Here is a 19,755-nt window from a genome sequence, read left to right as displayed (position 1 = left end):
CAGTCACTTTTCTTTTCCTAGAAGTCCCTCAAGGTAATCATGGAGGGCTGGTTTGGTGGTCATGAATCCTCTGAACTGTTATTTGACTGAAAAACTCTTTACTCCTCATTCAGGTTTGCAATCGAAGTGAACTGGTTAGAGTATTCTTGGTGGGACAAACTCTGCTTTCAGCACTTTTTTATACCACGCTACCTCCAATGCCCCTTCTTCTGATCTATAGTTTCTTGAAAACTCTGATGACAGTCTTGTAGGGGTTCTATTAAGCAAAGAATACTTTCCCTTTACTATTTTTGGGTTCACTCACTTTAGTATTGCTCTCTTTTGTCCTCAGGGATCATTTCTGGTGAGGCTCATAGGATCCTAAGGGGTGCCGGGAATTGAACCCAGGTTGGTTGCAAACAAGGAAAATGCCCTCCCCGCTGTCCTGTGGCTCCAGCTCCTAATGCAGAATATCTGAGGTTTGACCTCTGCAGTCACTGAGTCTACTTTAGTTTGTGTAGCTTCTTTAGAAGCTAGATATATTAGCATACAATGCCCAAAAGCAAAGATCTTTATCCTATACCATTGTGTTCAGTCACTTTTCTTTTCTTAGAAGATCTTTATCTTTGTTTTTGGGCATTGTATGCTAATATATCTTGGTGGGTCTGCTTGAGTCTCTTCTATTTGGAGCTCTTTGAACCTTTTGGTTCTGGGTGTCCAACTCCTGTCGCAGCTTGGAGAAGTTCTTAGCTATTATTTTCTCCTTTTTTGGTTCAATTTTGTTTTGGGGTCACACCCAGCGATGCTGAAGGTTTACTCCTGACTCTGCACTCAGGAGTCACTTCTGGTGGTGCTCAGGGGACCCTATGGGATATCTGGGATCGAACCTGGGTTGGGCACATGCAAAACAAGTGCCTTGTCTGCTGTACTATGTCCCCAACTCCTATTTTTTCTTTAAATAAGAATTCGGGGAGCTGGAGCGATAATATATCGGGTAGGGCATTTGTCTTCCACGTTGCTGACCCAGGTTCGATTCCCAGCATCCCATATGGTCCCCTGGGCACCAACAGGAGCGATTCCTGAGTTCAGAGTCAGGAGTAATCCCTAAGCATCCCCGGGTGTGACACAAAAAGTAAAAAAAAAAAAAATTCGGGTGAGGGGTGGAGGGAGGGAAATGGGACACTGGTAGTGGGAAATGCACACTGATGAAGAGATGGCTGTTGAAATCCAATCATGAATGACTTTGTAACAGTGTAACTCACAGTGATTTAATTTTTTTTTTAAAAAGGAAAGGGTTTGAGAGAGATGGGGGGTAATATAGTGAGTAGGGCACTATATAGTAATATCATGAGGGGTAATACAGTGAGTAGGGCACAGAAGTCACCCCCATGCTGAACCCCTTCATCTACAGCCTCAGGAACAAGGACATCAAGAGGTCCTGTAAGTTTTCTTTGTAAAGAAGCTACACAAACTAAAGTGGACTCAGGGTTGAAAGACTGTTCCTCACAGCAGAGGTCAAACCTCAGAAATTGTGCATTAGGAGCTGGAGCTACAAGATAGCAGGGAGGGCGTTTTCCTTGCATGCAACCAACCTGGGTTCAATTCCCGGCACCCCTTAGGGTCCTCTGAGCCTCACCAGGAGTGATCCCTGAGGACAAAAGAGAGCAATACTAAAGAATGCTAGGGTTGCTATTTTGGAATTATGTCATTCTTCAGGAGGATGCATAGATGTTTAAGCCCGTTGGCTTTTGACGTTTCTTGCCTGTGGTAAGTGTGCAAGTTTTTTATGGAGTTGATCCACAGGGGTCTGACACTGTTATTATTTGTGAAAGCATACTTTCAAACAAACATGGCATGTTGCCCCTGACTTTTGCTGTTTGTCATTTCATTCTTCCATGGGTCATTAGGGGTGTGGCTGCGGGGGGCAGGGGCGGGGGTAGCATTTATGAATACTTGTAAATTCTGTGCATATAATTCTATCATCAGTTACATTATCGGTTATTTGTTCCCCTTGTTACTTTTGAACTATGAAGCAGCTTCCTGCACCGTCAGTGTCACCACCTCTTCTTATGTTGTGTGTTCCAGTGCCTGGCTGTTTGTCTTTAGAAATACCATATTGCGGGGGCTGGAGCGATAGCATAGCGGGTAGGGCGTTTGCCTTGCACGCGGCCGACCCCGGTTCTAATCCCAGCATCCCATATGGTCCCCTGAGCACCGCCAGGGGTAATTCCTGAGTGAAGAGCCAGGAGTAACCCCTGTGCATCGCCGGGTGTGACCCAAAAACAAAAAAAAACAACAAAAAAAACCAACCATATTGCTTTGGTGCTAAAACAGCACTCATTTATTACCCCTTTTTGATATCTTTTAGCACTTTATAAATGATTGTCTCAGATTTTTCCTATCAGTACTTATATATCCACTTACATTTAACTTTGGTGAACATTCCAATCATTTTTCTTTAAAGCAATGAAATTGCTAGTTTCTTGCTTTGTTTTGTTGGGAGGTGGGGGGCAGGGGCACACCCAGTGATGTTCAGGGGTTACTCCCAGCTCTGCATTCAGGAATCACTCCTGGCAGTGCTTGGGGGACCCTATAGGATGCTGGGGATTGGACTCCAGTTGGCTACCTTACACCCTGTACTATCTCTCCAGCTGTAATCTGGAGAAAAAAAAATTATTTTTTTATTTTTCACTTCCAGGTCTTCTACACTTTAAATCTGACTTGTAGATGCATCTTGAGGTGATAACATTTGTTTGTTTGCTTTGGGTTTGGGGCCACAGCCTGAGGTGTTCAGGGTTTTTTCCTGACGGACTCAGGGATTCATATGCAGTGCTGGGGAGAGAACCCAGGATGGCCACATGTAAGGCAAGCTGCTGTACGATCTCTCTGGCTCTGAAAATTAGTTACTATTTTGTCTTTTCTTTCAGAGGTAAGTATTGAATTTCTGTTAAGATCTTAGGGATTGGAGCGATAGTACAGCGGGTAAGGCGTTTGCCTTGCACGCCTCCAACTCAGGGTCAATCCCCGACATCCCATATGGTTCCCCCAAGCACTCCCAGGAGTAACTCCTGAGTGCAGAGCGAGGATTAACCCCTGAGCATTGCTTGGTGTGACCAAAAAAGAAAAAAAAAACATTAGATTTTATTTCAAGACTGAATGCCCTGAACAAATATGATGATCTCTTAGTAATTGTATTGCAAACCATAATGTACAAAAGGAAAAAGAGAGAGAGCAAGAAGGAAAGTGCCTGCCATGGAGGGAGGCTGGGGGTGGTCTGTGGGTTACTGAGGGATGGTGGGAGGAAAACATGGAACATTGGTGATGGGAAATGTACACCGGTGGAGGGATGGGTGCTGGATCATCGTATAACTGGAACCCAATTATGAACAACTTTGTAATGGTCTTTCTCATGGATAGTCATTTTTAAAAAAATTTTTAAGCTTCATTCAGGTTAATCAGTGTCTTAAAAAATAACAGTGCTCCTACATTAAAAAATTATTTCAGGAGCCAGAGTGATAGTACAGTGGATGGAGTACTTGTCTTGCCAGCAGCTGAGCCAGTTTGATGCCTAGGCTCCCATATGGTCCCCAAGCACTGCCAGGAGTGACTCCTGAGCACAGAAGAGAGAGTAAGCGCTGAGCACTGCCAGAGTGGCCCAAAAAAAACCCCCAATTATTAAAAAATAATAAATTTTCTTTCAGGAGCGAGAACAATAGTACAGTGAGTATGACATTTGCCTTGCATGTGGCTGACCCAGGTTTGATCCTCAGCATCCCACATGGTCCCTGAGCATCACCAGGATTGATCCCTGAGTGCAGCGTCAGGAGTAAGTCCTGAGCACCAGCAGATGTGGCCCCCCCAAAATATTGCTCCCAAGCCTCTGAAAATTAAAGTAAAATTTAATGGTACAATATATACATCTGGGGGCTGGAGTGATAGCACAGCGGGTAGGGCGTTTGCCTTGCACATGGCCGACCCGGGTTCGATTCCCAGCATGCCATATGGTCCCCTGAGCACCACTAGGAGTGGTTCCTGAGTGTATCGCCAGGTGTGACCCAAAAAGCAGAAAAATTAAAAAAAAAATCTATCTTAAAAAAAAAAAATATATATGTATATATATATATACATCTGAAGATGAGAGTCTGTGAATAACACAAATTCCTATTTATATATGACCTAGGGGATTCCCTACAATTTCCATGCAAAGTGCCAGTGTCTTTTTCTGAAAATATCAACTGTAGAATTTCAACTTACGTTAGTCATTCTGTTTGGAGAAAACTAGCCGTTACATTTTAATTTTTCCATTTCCTGGTAGTTACCTACACATGGAAACAGAGAATTATACCAGAATTTCACAATTCTTCCTTCTGGGATTATCAAGGGAGCCAGAATTGCAGCCCCTCATCTTCGGGCTTTTCCTGTCCATGTACCTGGTCACACTCTTGGGGAACCTGCTCATCATCCTGGCCATCAGCCTAGACCCCCACCTCCACACACCCATGCACTTTTTTCTCTCCAACCTGCCCTTGGTGGACATCTGCTTCATCTCCACCACCATCCCCAAGATGCTACAGAACATCCAAAAAGCCAAGCCATCTCCTACGGGGGCTGCATCACCCAGATGCATTTTTTCATCATCTTTGCCATATTGGACAACTTCCTGCTAGCTGTGATGGCCTATGACCGCTTCGTGGCCATCTGTCACCCCCTGCACTACACGGTCATCATGAACCCTCAGCTCTGTGGGCTGCTGGTTCTGGGCTGCTGGATCACGAGCGCCCTGAACTCCATACTGCAAAGTTTCATGGTGCTGCGACTGTCTTTCTGCATGGTCCTGGAAATCCCCCACTTTTTCTGTGAAATCAATCAAGTGGCTCGACTGGCTTGTTCCGACACTCTGCTGAATGGCATCGTGCTGTACGTCGCCATCGGGGTGCTGGGTGGCAGACCCTTCCGGGGCATCCTTTACTCCTACACTAAGATGGTCCCCTCATCCAGGGCATGGCGTGGGTTCAGGGCAAGTATAAGGCGTTTTCCACCTGTGCATCCCACCTGTCCATGGTCTCCCTCTTCTACTGCACAGGCATTTGACGTAGAGGCAGGAAATTGCTCTCCTCGCAACTGATCTTATTAGAACTTGATTCTGAATCTCGGAGGTTTGCATTCGTGGAATAACTTCTGTACAAACTCAATAGCTCATTTTTAATTTTAAAAAAAATCTGGAGTGTGGAAGCATACCTGGCAATACTCAGACTGACTCCTGGCTCTGAACTTAGGGCTGACTCCTGGCAGGGCTCTGTGCACCGTAAGAGGATGCCAGGGATTGAACCCAGGTTGGCCTTGTGCAAGCCAAGAGCCTTTCCTGCTGTTCCAGCCCAAGTTCACTTTATTAAGCTTCTGCTCTGATGCAAAAATTTGGGGGGTCACACCCAGCAATGCTCAGGACTGACTCCTGGCTATGCACTCAGGGATCACTCTGGCCAGGCTCCGTGGATCCTGTGGGATGCCAGGCTTTGAACCCAGGTCAACCGTGTGCAAGATAAGTGTCCTACTTGCTCTGGGCCCACAGGAACATTTTTTTAACCATCCAGTTTGGTGTATTCCCAAAGCTGTTTTCCGAATTTGCTTCGAGAGGTTGGACTCTCACGGGCATCTGAGATTTTGTAACACTCATTTCTTCTCATGCCAAATGATGTCCCCTTATTTCCCTCCAATTAATCATCACTTGATTTGAAAATATTACACCCTGGCACCTAAGTTTCTCTAACTTTGCTATAGAGGTATCTGAAAATGCTTTTTAGTTACAACAACCTTAACTCCAGCTGTGACGTTGCCCTAATTCTGTTTGAGCATATGAATATTGTATTATTTTTGAGTATCATAAGTTATATTCTCTTATTTTTGTTTTGCGGCCTCACTCAGAGATGCTCTGGGATTCCTCCCAGCTCTGTACTCAGGAAATCAGTCCTGGCGGTGCTCAGAGACCATAAGTGATACCAGGGATCCACCTCGGGTCAGCTGTGTGAAAGGCAAGTGGTTTCCCCACTGTACTATTACTCCACCAGTGGATAATGATATTCTTGACTACAAACAAGGAACCATTCACCTGGGGAGCAGTCACCCACATTTTCGTGACCAAATCTATGTGTAACTCAACTCATCATTTTCACTGCAACACTCACCTGAGTTAACCAACATCCAGGAAAACTTGAAAGAAGTTTATTACAGTTCCCGAGGCTATGAGGAATGGGGGGGGTCAGGCAGTAATGTTCAACATTGTTATCAGCAACGAAGGGGTCTATCTAGGGCCCGAGGGAGGGAGATTCTCTTCTCCCACATCCAGGGTTGGGAGAATAAATCAAGATGCTTCCCCTGGGAAATGAAAACACTGACATTTAAGAAAGGACATTTATTGTGGAGTCACTAACGTCTCTAAATGTTCACACAGTAGGTTAAGCAGATGCACAGGTCTAAGCAGCTAAGAGGATTATTGTCCAATTGACCAGTCACCAATGTTTACCACAGTGACCAAAGCTCATGTGACACTCTGACTTAACAAAGATTGTGATAGAAGAAAAACGAGGTTCTTCGAAGCCCAGATCTGTGAGATCGCACTCAGGGTGTTGAATCAACACCAATCCCCACCAACCGTCTGTCTGCCTCCACTGCTGGCATTTCTCCTTGTCCGGGTCCCATGGCAGAACATCATCCTGGCATCTCAGGGCTGCTTTTGGTCGGCTGCACCGCGGGCATCCTCACTGTGGTCAGTGCCAGATTTGCCTCCATCAGTGTCGCTGGAGCAATAAGACAGTGGGCAGGGAGCCCAGCTTGCATGTGGCCAACCTGGGTTCTATACGCAGCACCCCATAGGGTCCCTAAGCACCGGCGCAATGATCCCTAACTGCAGGACCAGGAGGAAGCCCTGAGTACCAACCTGTGTCTATCAAAAAAAAAAAAAAAAAAAAGAAAAAAACTTTATGAAATACTTGATGCTTGTAAACCCTACCTGAAACAGTCGTGAAAATCACACAGCAGCGAAAATAAAATAGAATTTCAGAGCCGGAGCCATAGAGACGAGGAGGGCGCTGGCTATGCAGCAGCTGACCTGGGTGGGATCTGGGACATCGCTCAGGGTCCCCTGAGGCCGCAGGATTGATCCTTGAGAGCAGAGCCAGGAAGCTGCCCTGAGCAGCACCAGGTGTGAGCTCCAAACAAACATAAACACAAGAATCATAAGGTCACTAGAATATAATTCCCCACTAGACTCTCTCCTATGATGAGGCTCCACAAGGCACAAATGATAGCGGCCGAGATTACGGTATCCGGGGGGACTATCACAGTAGCACAGCAGGTAGACCGCTGGCCTTACATGTGGCTGACCCAGATTAAATTCAGGCATCCCATAGGGTCCCCTGAACACCAGGAGTGATTCCTGGGAGCAGAACCTCAAGTCATTCCTGAGCATCTTCAGTTGTAGCCCCAACATGATTTAAGAAAGAAATGGCTTTACACTGAGTTTCAGGAGGATAAGAAATTGAAGCACAGGGTTGCACCACACACGCACTTGCATCCCCGAGGTTTCTTTCCCCATAGGTTGGTAGAAGACCAGGTGACTATCCTGGCATAGGGCAGAAAATGGATTTAGCGCTTCTCCCCAGCGTGGGTCCAGCGGATGTGTTTGTGCAGGGCTGCAGCCCGGTCAAACCCCTGCCCGCAGTGGCACACGAACGGCTGCTCCTCGAGATGCCCTCTGACATGCCGGCGGAAGATCTGGGGGTGGCTGAAGACTCTGCCACACTCCCCGCAGGTGAGGTGCTGAGCCGCCTGGTGTGTCTGCAGGTGGCCAGAGAAGTAGGAGCGGTCGCGGTAGGCCTTGCCGCACTCGGGACACTGGAAGGGACTCTGGGTCGTGTGTGTCACCAGGTGGCCCTGGAGCTTGTTTAAGAAGCGGAAACCTTTCCCGCACTGTGGGCACGTGTAGGGCCGCTCGCCTGTGTGCACACGCATGTGCTTGAACCTTGTTCCGCTATCCCGGAACGCCTTCCCACACTCGGGGCAGTCGTACGGCCTCTCCCCCGTGTGGGTCCGGCTGTGCTGACGCAGATTCCAGCGACTGCTGAAGCTTTTCCCGCACTGCTCGCAGGCGAAAGGTCTGACCCCCAAGTGCACCAGAGCGTGGGTGCGCAGCTTACAAGGGATCCTGAACCTCTGGGGGCACTCGGGGCACTTAAAGGGCTTCTCGAGGTCAGTGTGGGTCTCCATGTGAGCCTGCAGGTACGAGGGGAAGCAGAAGCCCTCCCCGCAGAGCTCACACACATACGGTGTCTCCTCGTGTTGCTCCCTGATGTGACGCGTCAGCAGGTTGGCGACACTGAAGGTCTCCCCACACACTTTGCACTCGTGGGATGTTGGGCTCTGGGTGTCAGCGCCCCGCCGAGGGCATTGCCTGAGGGTACCCGAGCTGGGAGAGGGGGTCCCCTGGGCAGCCTGAGCCAGGTCACCTGGAGGAGAGCCGTGCGGAGGTGCCAGGGAGTGCTGGGGCGAAGAACATTCCGCAGAAGAAGCAGCAACAGGACTTTGGGGCGCAGGGAGGCTTCGAGTCCGCCTCGGGGCTCCTCCAGCTCCCGAGGGTGCTCCTTGACCGTTACCGAGACTGTCTGGCAGGAGGCGTCTGCCAAAGACAAGAAACACTGAGCAGAAAAGCAAGACCAGCCCGACTGCTGCGGCCACAGGACAGTAGGAGGGCAGGGACCATGCATGAGGCTGCCCAGGATCGGTCCCCTGCACCCCATCAGGACCCTCCAGGTGTGATTCCTGAGCACAGGACCAGGAGTCAGGACTAGGCAATGCTCAAACAAAAAATAATAAATGAATATCAACAATCAATCACCACCCTTGATCATGAGTGATCTTTCTGTTTTGTTTTTTGGTTTGGAGTTAATTTTTTCCCTCCTACTTGGGGCCACACTTTGTAGTGCTCAGGGTCTAATCCTGGCTGTGGACACAGAAATCACTCAGAAGCAAGGCCTTGGAGGCCCCAAACCGTGCTGGAGATTAGACCCTAAGCACTGTACTATAGCTTCAGGCCTGACTGTGGGGCTTTTTGAATACTTCTCTTAATATATGCTTGATTCAATCATTCATCAAAGCCTTACATGCAGGGCCCTGTTTTAAGCCTACGAAATGTGGGGTGGCCTGGGGGGAGGTGGAGAAGGGTCCTGAGTGGAAACCACTTAAGAAGCCAGCGGAGGGGCTGGAGTGATAGCACAGCGGGTGGGGCGTTTGCCTTGCACGCGGCCGACCCGGGTTCAAATCCCAGCATCCCATATGGTCCCCTGAGCACCGCCAGGGGTGATTCCTGAGTGCATGAGCCAGGAGTGACCCCTGTGCATCGCCAGGTGTGACCCAAAAAGCAAAAAAAAAAAAAAGAAGCCAGCGGAGGCTGCCAGACTTGCCCGCAGGACCCTCCCCTTGCATCAGGCTGATTCAGGGTCAATCCGGACCCCATAGGCCAGCCAGGAGGGATTCCTGAGTGCAGAGCCAGGAGTCAGCCATGTGCGCCACAGGTAAATGAAGGAGGCCCATGAGGGAGAGTGTGAAGATGACACTACTCAGTCCAGCACTAGTTTGAGACACTAGTTTTCATTCTGAAGATATGAGACACTCCTGACATGCTTCCTCACCACCAAAACCACCCTCCTCCCGCCCTCCCCTGGCCACTCCACTCACGTCTGCCGCCGCTTCTGCGTGTGCTGCTGGTCACCAGTGTCAGGGCACATCCGCTTCTCTCCAAAACCATTGCAGGAATCATTGCTCGTGAACCCCATGGTGCTATCTTCACTGATCAACTTATTCTTCAAGACACCTCCAAGAGCACCAACGGCTTCTCCTCGAGTAAAACCCTCTGGAACAAGCAGGAAGACAAGTCAGTCCCGCAGGGAGACTCTGAGGAGGGGCAGAGCGATAGGACGGCGGGGAGGGCGCGTGCCTTGGACACAGCTGACCCGGGTCACTCCCTGGCACCCGACAGGCTCCTCCCAGAAATGCCAGGCATCAGCCCTGAGCATCGCCAGGTGTGTAAACCAAAGAAAAGATTCTCTGCGGGAACAAGAAAGAATTGGAACAGGCCTTATGCCGCTGGTTTGCTTTAACAGACATGGAAGCAACCGCCTTGAAGGAGGTGGGTCAGATCCCCGCACCCCATGGCATGCCCAGAGCACAGAGTCAGGGGTCATCCCCACAAACATTGAGGTGTGGGCCCCGTGACCCCTTGAGGAAGCTCCAAGATAGCACAATGCCTGGCATGCTCATGGCCCAAAATATAATCCTGGGCACCTCCTCCCTCACCCAGCACTGCCGGGTGCAGCCTGGTCTCCCGGAACACTGGGGGAACCAATCAGCACCTTTAGGGTTACATCAAGAGCCAGAGGTGCTGGCAGTGGCCCTAACAACCTGCTCCATGCCCGTGTGGCCCTGAAACAGAGAAAAGGTGGCTAAGGCGTGAACCCGTCTGCCTGCCTGGGAAAGCCCCGCGCCTGGGCCAGGGTGCCCAGAGACAGGCCCCTCCTTCCCGGCAGCCCCATTTCATGGCCCCCTTGGGAAAGCGGGCAGCGGGTTTCATGCCCTGAGCTGCGGGGAGGGGTCGAGCCTGAGCCTCACCCACGAAGGCCAGGTGCCTGCAGGCCTCCAGCATCACGTCTATGTACAGGCGTCTCTGCGCAGGGTCCAGCAAAGCCCACTCGGCCTGCGTGATGGTCACAGCCACATCCTCAAAGGATACCGACTCCTGAAACACATACAGATGCCAGTCAGCCAGGGCCCCTCTGCATCCCTGGGGAGAAGGGGGACTCAGGGGGCGACTTTAGGGTCCTGCGTTTTACTTTAATCTACTTTAAACAATCAGAGTCCCCACGGGAAACACCAGGATGTGTGCAGAATGCAGAGCTCAGTGGCAAGGGCCGGGAGCCACGAATCACAACAATACCCGGTGTATGGACAACTCTGAGGGGTTTTTCGAAGACAGTGACCAAGAGGCGGGGCTGGAGCAAAAGCACAACAGGGACAACACTTGCCTTGCATGCGGCGGAGTGGATTTGATCTCCAGCATCCCTTAAGGTCCCCAAGCACTGCCAGGAGTGACCTCTGAATGCAGAGCGAGGAGTAAGCCCTGAATATCTCGGCGAGTCACCCCAAAAACAAAAGCGGGGAGTGACAAAGGGAATGTTTGTTCTAAGAATGTGGAAATCGACAGTGGCCCGACAACCAGCCTTTCCCCTTCACCCCAAGAATTGGTGGGTGACTTCACTACATCATGTGGGGAAACCCATTTCACATTGCGAAGACCTAGACCAAGTTTCCTGTGATATTCTGATGCCGAAGAGAAGCTTCTGGGGGTTGGAGAGATAGTACAGAAGGTAGGGTGTTCGACATGCACGCAGCCGACCTGGGTTCGATTCCCATTATCCCATATGGTCCCCCGAGCACCGCCAGGAGTAATTCCTGCGTGCAAGCCAGGAGTAACCCCTGTGCATCACCGGGTGTGACACAAAAAGCAAATACATAAATTAAATAAGAAGTCAAAAAAAGAAAAGAAGCTTCTGGGCCACTCCTCAGACCCCAGAGACTCGCTGCTCAGACAGCTGCTCCTGGGTAACCCGCAGGATTCCCTCAGGACCGGGAGAGATCCTGCTGTCTGTCAATGCAGCATCAAGGGGCCTAACAAAGGCCTCCAGGAAGACTGTCCTATCATAGGGGGCAGGAGCAATGGCAGAGTGGGAAGGGCGCTGGCATTGCATGCTCCAACCCAGATTTGATCCCTATATCTCATTTGGACGCCAGGACCCCCAGCCGAGATCCCTGAGCTCAGAGTCGGGAGTCAGTCTGATGTAGGTGGGCGGGCAGGCAGACAGGGAAGGCCCCTCCCTAGGCAATGACAGAAATTTTCCTGCGAAGTAATAGCTCTGAAGTATAAAGGCCAACCTTGCAGAAAGATAGGAACTAAGGCCTTGTAAGACCCTCACCTGTCTAGAGCAACAGACCCAGGGAAGCCCCTGCAGAAACAAAAGGCCAAGGAAGGAATTTCAAAGAAGACCATGACCACTCCCAACTCTCTTTGTAACCTCCTTAGTAACAGACTTTTACCTAAGTTGAAGCCCCACATGGGGGAAGGCTGGAAAAGTCCTGTAGAGGCCACCTTGAACACAGGAAGGGAGCTTATATGCACCTGAGCCCACGTGCCGCCTACCCCCACTTGGCAAAGCCCAAAAGACACAATTATTATAATAATAATAAAGAAATGAGCCCAAACTCACCATCTTACTTGAGCAGGTCAGAAGTCAGGGCACAGCGGATCTGGGCATATGAAGAAGCTACTTGGGGAAACTTCCAGACTGACTGCAAGAAAAATAATGAGTTATGTTAGTACCACGGCAGATTCACTCCATAGAGTGGATGGGTTCTTCAGAATTGATCTGCAAAGTTCTGATGCTGAAAAGTTCCTGAGGCCCGAGAGAATCTGTTTTGGTTTTATTTTGATTTGTTCATGGTTTGGGGGCCAGAAACCCAGCAAAGATCAGGGGTTCTCCTGACTCTACACTCAGAAATCAATCTGGCATGACGGTGGGGCTGTATGGAGAGCCAAAGAAAGAATCAGGGTCCTGTGACTGCAAGGCCAGAGCACTGACCTCTCTGCTCCCGCTGCATAGGCCCAAGGGGCTTGATCATTAATGACCCCATACTTAACACTTGAAGCAAAGAAAAGGGCTGGAATTCTTAAGAGTAGGAAAACTGAGCTTCGGTAGTTCCGGTGAAATGCCACAAGATGGGCCAAGATTCGATTCCCACCTTCAGACCTCTGTGGGGTCATAGCCGAATCTCCTCTGGGGGGTTCGGGTGGGTTGCCCCAGGTTGGTCTCTGGACAACCAGGGGTGCAAGGGTTTGATCCAGGTCTGGAATGAGCAAAGCAAGGTTATTTTTTTTATTCTCTTCACTCTTAGCAAGAAAATTTCTGAACCCACCTTGCCGTGTCTGTGGCTTTGAATGCTTCCTGCTACGGGCAACCCACATGCGGTCACCCCACATTCTGAGGGTGCCCCAACCCTCTTCTGTAAAGACGTGGGGGATGGAAGAAGATACAGCCCTGAACCCCTCAAGTCAGGGTTTTGCCATCAAGGAACTTAAGCTGCTTTGTTTGAATTTTGTTTGTTTGTTCATAGTTGGCTGTTGTGATAGTACAGCGGGTAGGGCATTTGCCTTGTATGCTGCAGACCCGGGTTCGATTCCTCTGTCTCTTTCAGAGCCTTTCAGTCCCTTTCAGAGAGTATCCCACCCGCACAGCAGAGCCTGGCAAGGTCCCCGTGGCATATTCGATATGCCAAAAAGTGACAAGTCTCAAAATGGAGATGTTACTGGTGTCCTCCTTTTTTTTTTTTTTTGGTTTTTGGGTCACACCCGGCGATGCACAGGGGTTTCTCTTGGTTCTACACTCAGGAATTACTCCTGGCAGTGCTCAGGGGACCATATGGGATGCTGGGATTCGAACCCGGGTCGGCCGCGTGCAAGGCAAATGCCCTACCCGCTGTGCTATCGCTCCAGCCCCTACTGGTGCCCTCTTAAGAAAATCAATGAACAACAGATGGACCGTGACAGTGCTATATTCAGGTCACACCTGAATATGCTCAGGGGGTTCTACTGGCTCTGCACTCAGGAATCACACTGGTATTGATGTAGGCAGGTAGATAGGGAAAGGCCCTTGGCAATGAAAATTGAGATTTAACAGTCTCTGGGAAGGAGACTCTTAAGACTTGCAGATTCAAGAAAACAAAAGCAGACCCTGAGGATAATGGACCCCTCCCCAGGAGGTTCCCCAAAGAAGGCCATCACCACTCCCAACCTCCCTGGTAACCTTAGCAACTTTTACCTGGAAAGAAGCCCCACGTGGGGGCAGGTTGAAGAAACCCTATAAAAGACACCTTGAACAAAGGAAGCCAGCACATACGCTGCCTGAGCTCATATGCTGCTTTGCGCCCACGTGGCCGAGCACATGTGTCGCCCGCATCTCCCCTCTTGAGATGTGTACTTTCATACTTATGTGTCTAAAGTTCGGTTATGTGTAGGGGCTTCCTCCACCCTTGGAGAAGCCTGCGTTCTCCCTTGAGAGTGTTATTCTTACTATTTCTCTCTCCCACTTATCCCTTCCTCCCTCCCTCAGAAACCTCTGAATAAAATCTATTTACTTCACTGCTTGTCTACTCCTGAAATTCTTTTCCTCAAGCGAGACAAAAACCCAGTAACTCTGGGTCCCCGGTGGTAGAGGCGGTTGGGGAGAAAGTGACCGTCTTTCTCCTCCCCGCTTCATGTAAGTCACCCGTGGGGCCCACCAACATCAGTATGACCGAAGAACCCTATGGGGAGCCTACGAATGGACCCGGGTCCTATGAATGCAAGGCAAGAGCCCTAACCACTCTTGCTACAGCTGCATAGGCCCAAGCGGCTTGCTTGATCCTTAATAACCCTATACTTAACATTTGAAGCAAAGTAAAGGGCTGGAAATCTTTTTTTTCCTTTTTGGGTCACACCCGGTGATGCACAAGGGTTACTCCTGGCGATGCTCTGGGAACCATACGGGATGCTAGGAATTGAACCAGGGTTGGCCACGTGCAAGACAAATGCCCTACCTGCTGTGCTATCGCTCCAGCCCCAAAGGCTGGAAATCTTAGCACCACGGCACTGTCCTCCCTTTGTTCATGGATTTGCTAGAGTGGGCACCAGTAATGTCTCCATTATGAGACTTGTTACTGTTTTTGGCTTATCAAATACACCACGGGGAGCTTGCCAGGCTCTTTTTGTTTTTTCGCTTTTTGGGTCACACCTGGCGATGCACAGGGGTTACTCCTGGCTCTGCACTCAGAATTACCCCTGGCCGTGCTCAGGGGACCATATGGGATGCTGGGATTTGAACCCGGGTTGGCCGAGTGCAAGGCAAACGCCCTACCCGCTGTGCTATCTCTCCAACCCCGATTGCCAGGCTCTTTCCTCACCCACGGAGAGGAAGCAAAAACAAAAGGACTTTTGCAGGGGGGGAAAAACGCTCGCTCAGAAAGGCTTCTGGGGTCAGACTGCTGCGGGACGCATGCACACACCGAGAAGTGATAAATTTAACGCAATTATTGGAACTTTGCAGACTTCTGTGGGGTTTTCAGGAAGGGACACACACTGGAACCAGAAATGACCTGGGTGGCATGAGCCAAATTTCAATGGCCCCATCATCCCTCCGCTGGAAGGAAATCTGCAACATATCACTATCAACCCCTTGCTCATCGATTTTCTCAAGCGGGCACCAGTAACGTCTCCATTGTGAGACTTGCTATTACTGTTTTTGGCATATCGAATATGCCACAGGAAGCTTGCCAGGCTCTGCTGTGCGGGCGAAATACTCTCGGTAGCTTGCCAGGGGCGGAAGAATCGAACCCCGGTTGGCCGCATGCAAGGCAAATGCTCTACCCGCTGTGCTACCGCTCCAGGCTGGGCTGGGTCATCAACTCCCATTTCCAAAACAATTAAAAAAAAAAAAAGAAGGGGGATGGGGAGGATCCTTTGTGGATCCAAATCCAAAGCGAACCCAAGAAAAGGCAAACGGAACCCGGGAACCAAAGTTCGGGGTGAGTGAGTGTGTGTGTGTGTGTGTGTGTGTGTGTGTGTGTGTGTGTGTTGGGGGGGGTCCCCCTCCCCAAGCAGGGCCGCCCACCACCAGAAAGAAGCGAGATGCGCGCGGGCGGAAGTGGGTCCGCGCACGCGCGCGCCGCCGCGCTCGGGTCGGAATGGGCCGCGGCCCGCGCGCTCCCGCCAAAGTCGCGACCACAGGGGGGGGGTTCCCGCCGCGCCCTCCCCCACCCCGCGCCCCGCCGCAGGCCTCGGCCGGGCCCGCAGCGCCCCCGGATCCCCCCACAGGCCGCGCCCGCCCCGGCCGCGCCCCTCCCCTTTCCCCCTTTCCTGCCGCCCCTGCCCGGCCGGCCGGGAACAAAGGCCGGGAACGCGCCCAGGCCCGCCGCCCGCCACCCCCGCCCCCTGCCCCGCCCCGCCCGCCCGCCTCACCCCTGGGCGCCCGCCCGCGTCCTGCCGAAGGGGTAATCCTCCCCCAGGTCCACCCGGTGCCGCCGGGACATCCTCGGGCTCTGCACGCGCGGCCGCGGCACGGGGTCGACCCGCCGCGAGGCGCTGGCGGCTCAGGCGGTGCGGCCGAGGGGAGCGGCTGCTCGACTCTCCGCGGGGACCCTCCCCCCGCCCCCCGACAGCCCCCGCCACCACAGCCGACACCACCGCGCGCGGCGGCCCGGACCGGGAGCTAAGATGGCGGCGGCGCCGAGGCGGGGCCTGCGCGCGCTCACCTGGAAGGCTTAAGCGTGGGAAAATTCCAGCCGCGGTAGTTCCGTGAAACGCCACAAGGTGGCGCTGTAGGCGTTTCCGTCCCTCCCCAGGCCCGTTGCTCTTGAGAATTTTCCACCCTTGGGTTTGCTTCAGTGTGAAGTATGGGGTAATGATGAAACATCGCCAAGTTCGGCCACCCCCCCCCCCCAAAAAAAAATGAGAAAGCCAAAACAAGGCACTATGTGTTTGCAGTGTCTCAAGTTTCTACTAGATGGGGCTGGAGCAATAGCACAGCCCGTAGGGCATTTGCCTTGCATGCGGCTGATCGATTCCCAGCATCCCATAGGGTCCCCCGAGCACCGCCAGGAGTGATTCCTGAGTCCATGAGCCAGGAGTAACCCCTGTGCAAGGCCAGGTGTGACCTAAAAGCCAAAAAAAAAAAAAATCAAGTTTTCCACTAGTTTGCTTAAGTAAACTAGTGAGGAGCCCCACACAATCAGGGAGTCCCCCAAACTTCTACTGACATCTATTTTTCCCTTTCTGATTCTTTGGGGCCACACCCAGAGGTGCTGGGGGCTTCCCGAGGCTCTTAACGCCAGTGTCGGCCACACACACAGCATTCTCTCCACCTGCTGAGCTGGCGCTCCCTCCTGCCAACACAATCTCGTATTTTTTTTTGCTTTCAGTGGGGGATTTGGGGCCAGGCCTGGTGGCACAGTATTTGGGGGCTGCTCCTGGCTGGGTAGGGGTGCCAGGCATGGCGGGGGAGGGGCGGGGAGGGAAAATCCCCAGAGCTTCCACATGAAAAGGATATACTCTGATCCTTTAACATAGCCACTTTTTTAGTTTTTTTTTTATCACAAATATTACAACAATGGAATTTTATTTGATGAAAAACTTGAGTTTACAATCATTTAGTAAATGAAGAGCAAACACTTCATTTTCCCATCCCATAACTCTTAAGACAAAAAACCATTAGTAAATAAATATCTGTGAACAGATTAAGGGTAAGGCAGACTGGATAATAAACCACCTCTGATGTGATATTCATATTCCCTGCATGTGACTCACTCTAAAAGAGTGAATCACTCAAAAAGGGTGAAACGGCACTGGCGATAACATATTAGGATGAAATTCAATGCCCATATCTTAATTCAAATAAGCCCAATGACACTCATTCCTAGATCACCATGGGCAGCAAATTATATACTTTTTACTGAAGGAATACTTTGATAGAAGCACTTAAGTTATATTGTGCATCACAACTATAAAAATGGCTTCAACAGTTCCATTTAACCACCATTTATAAAGTGCAACTATATAATAATCAACATTTTGTCCGGGGTGTGACAAATATCAATCTAAACTGAAAGTACCCCAGCTGCCAATTTCCACAAGTTCTGAAAAGGTCTAGATATGTGAAAAAGGACTGTCCCCCATACAAATAACCAATTTCACAAACCAACTGGTAAACAAATACATTTATATAACTGGAACCTCAGGATGCTAAGAGTTGTACTCATTTAAAAAACCATTCAGCTACCTTTGGTCTTTAAAAAAAGCCTACACTGCAATATCCTAAACATCGTTATGTGCATCTCACAATGAAGATAGTGGTCTTGCAGTGCAGAATGAGGAGAGTGCAATGTCACCGTGAAGAGTAGCATGCTATGGTTTCAAGGAAGATCATCACAGCATTGGATTCTGTGCATCAGGATCGAGGTCATTGTTGCCTGAAGGAGGATGAATAGGGAGAATATCCAGCTCATCCACTTGTGGAGTTGGATGCATGACTACCAGCTGGTCCTGGGGAATGTCTGCAGCAGCTGCTGCCAGGTTGGTAATAGATTTACTCTTTACACACTGAAAGTCTACATGCCGACTCTTTCCTTCTTCCTTCTCCCAGGACATCCGAATAAAAGGTCTTTGGACATAGTTGTAAATCACTTCAGGACGGCCCCCAGGCCTTTTCTTCACTTTCTCTTTGTAGGTAGGATAACCTTCTATGCCCAATCTAATCTTCTTAAAACCCCTCTCCTTCAAAACTGATTTGGCCACATCTCTGTTTTCAATGTACTTGAAAAATCTATATAATTTTGTGCTATAAATAATTTGTGAATACTCTTCTCCCATCTGTGGTGGATACTCTTCATCCCAATCAACCACATCATCATCTGTAAGCACCACTATGTGGCATTCTCGTTCCCCACTCTGGGCACTAGCTACCATAAGTGGTAAGATCATTTCTTCAAGGTAAAATTCAAACTGTCTATGAGCACCATCATTTGATAACTCATGCATTAGAGCACTGAGATCTCTACATTTAATAGTACTATATTCAAAAGAGATACAAAGGTAGTCACATGCTTCTCTCAGCTCAGGAATTGATATGCCATCAGGACAATGGATTATTCCTGTTTTATAGTAATCCAAAATAGCTCGGAATACAGTGGAGCCAATTCCCTCTGCCACCTCATACTCTCCTTTCTCATTGGGTCGTGTAAAGTTATGTTCTCTACCAGATCCAAACATCCTGCCCAACATTGTATTTGGCTGTGCAGTAAAAATGGATGGGTCTACAACAAATCTAGTGTTATCCACTATTAGCGTCACTCGTTCTGATGTTCTTAAATTACGAGCACCTTCTTTTGCATTTTCATATACAAATACCATCTCCCCAGAAGTTTTACAGCTACCATCGGAACTTGACTGACTACTATTTCTGCTACTGTTCCCGGCACTGCTACTGGAACCATTTGGAGACGCTTTTTGAGGACGAGGACTACTTGGGCGGGAAGAACTATGATCTTTTTCTCGTTCAATATGATGCTGTCGTGTTGGAGAAGTAACATTTCTAATGCAAGGAGTTAGTTGAGATTCTGTTCTTTCATGTGATGAATCCTGAGATCGCTCACTTGATCTTCGTCTATCTCTTGATCGTTCGTGTCCCCCACACGCACCATGTAGACTCATTTTGGTGTGGTTAACAGCTCCTTTAGCAACACGTGAGGGAGTGCGTTTATTCAATCTTCTATCTTTCTCATCTCCCGCACTCCCAGCTTCGTCCTCTCTCTCGATCTACTGCAGCATCTCTCGGTTTTGTTTTGTTTTTAAAATAATGTAGAGGGGCTGGAGTGATAGCACAGCGGGTAGGCCGTTTGCCTTGCATGCGGGCCAACCTGGGTTCAATTCCCATCATCCCATACGGTCCCCTGAGCACCGCCAGAAGTAACCTCTGAACATCGCTGGGTGTGACCCAAAAAGCAAAAAAATAATAAATAATTGGGGCCAGAGTGATAGCACAGTGGGTAGGGCGTTTGCCTTGCACGAGGCAGACCTGGGTTTGATTCCCAGCATCCCATATGGTCCCCAAGCACTGCCAGGAGTGATTCCTGAGTGTAGAACCAGGA

At 50.0% G+C, this 19,755-nt stretch overlaps 2 protein-coding genes and 1 pseudogene across 3 annotated transcripts; 1 reads left to right on the top strand and 2 right to left on the bottom strand.

Moving 5' to 3' along the window:
- Positions 1-2,337: 2,337 nt before the first annotated feature.
- On the top strand, positions 2,338-6,037 carry LOC129402304 (olfactory receptor 7A17-like; annotated as a pseudogene).
- A 336-nt stretch (positions 6,038-6,373) lies between these two features.
- Positions 6,374-16,321, bottom strand: LOC129402303 (zinc finger protein 77-like). Of its 2 annotated transcripts, XM_055128283.1 has the most exons (6): positions 16,073-16,321; positions 12,823-12,927; positions 12,291-12,372; positions 10,639-10,765; positions 9,709-9,883; positions 6,374-8,650 (listed from the first exon to the last, which is right to left on the bottom strand). In XM_055128283.1, the coding sequence occupies exons 3-6, from the start codon at positions 12,291-12,293 to the stop codon at positions 7,621-7,623; spliced, it is 1,335 nt and encodes a 444-aa protein (XP_054984258.1). In that variant the 5' UTR covers positions 12,294-12,372; positions 12,823-12,927; positions 16,073-16,321; the 3' UTR covers positions 6,374-7,620. The 2 variants fall into 2 exon arrangements, with proteins under 2 accessions (XP_054984258.1, XP_054984257.1); XM_055128282.1 differs by lacking the exon at positions 12,823-12,927.
- An 897-nt stretch (positions 16,322-17,218) lies between these two features.
- On the bottom strand, positions 17,219-19,354 carry LOC101547189 (BTB/POZ domain-containing protein 10-like). The gene has a single exon (XM_055127605.1). The coding sequence runs from the start codon at positions 19,316-19,318 to the stop codon at positions 18,035-18,037; it is 1,284 nt and encodes a 427-aa protein (XP_054983580.1). The 5' UTR covers positions 19,319-19,354; the 3' UTR covers positions 17,219-18,034.
- Positions 19,355-19,755: the final 401 nt, after the last annotated feature.

Source organism: Sorex araneus, chromosome 2 (genome assembly GCF_027595985.1).
Source record: "Sorex araneus isolate mSorAra2 chromosome 2, mSorAra2.pri, whole genome shotgun sequence".
In the NCBI taxonomy this organism is placed as follows: domain Eukaryota; kingdom Metazoa; phylum Chordata; class Mammalia; order Eulipotyphla; family Soricidae; genus Sorex; species Sorex araneus.
The sequence above is the reverse complement of the archived record's forward strand: the minus strand, read 5'-3'. Positions and strand labels throughout refer to the sequence as shown.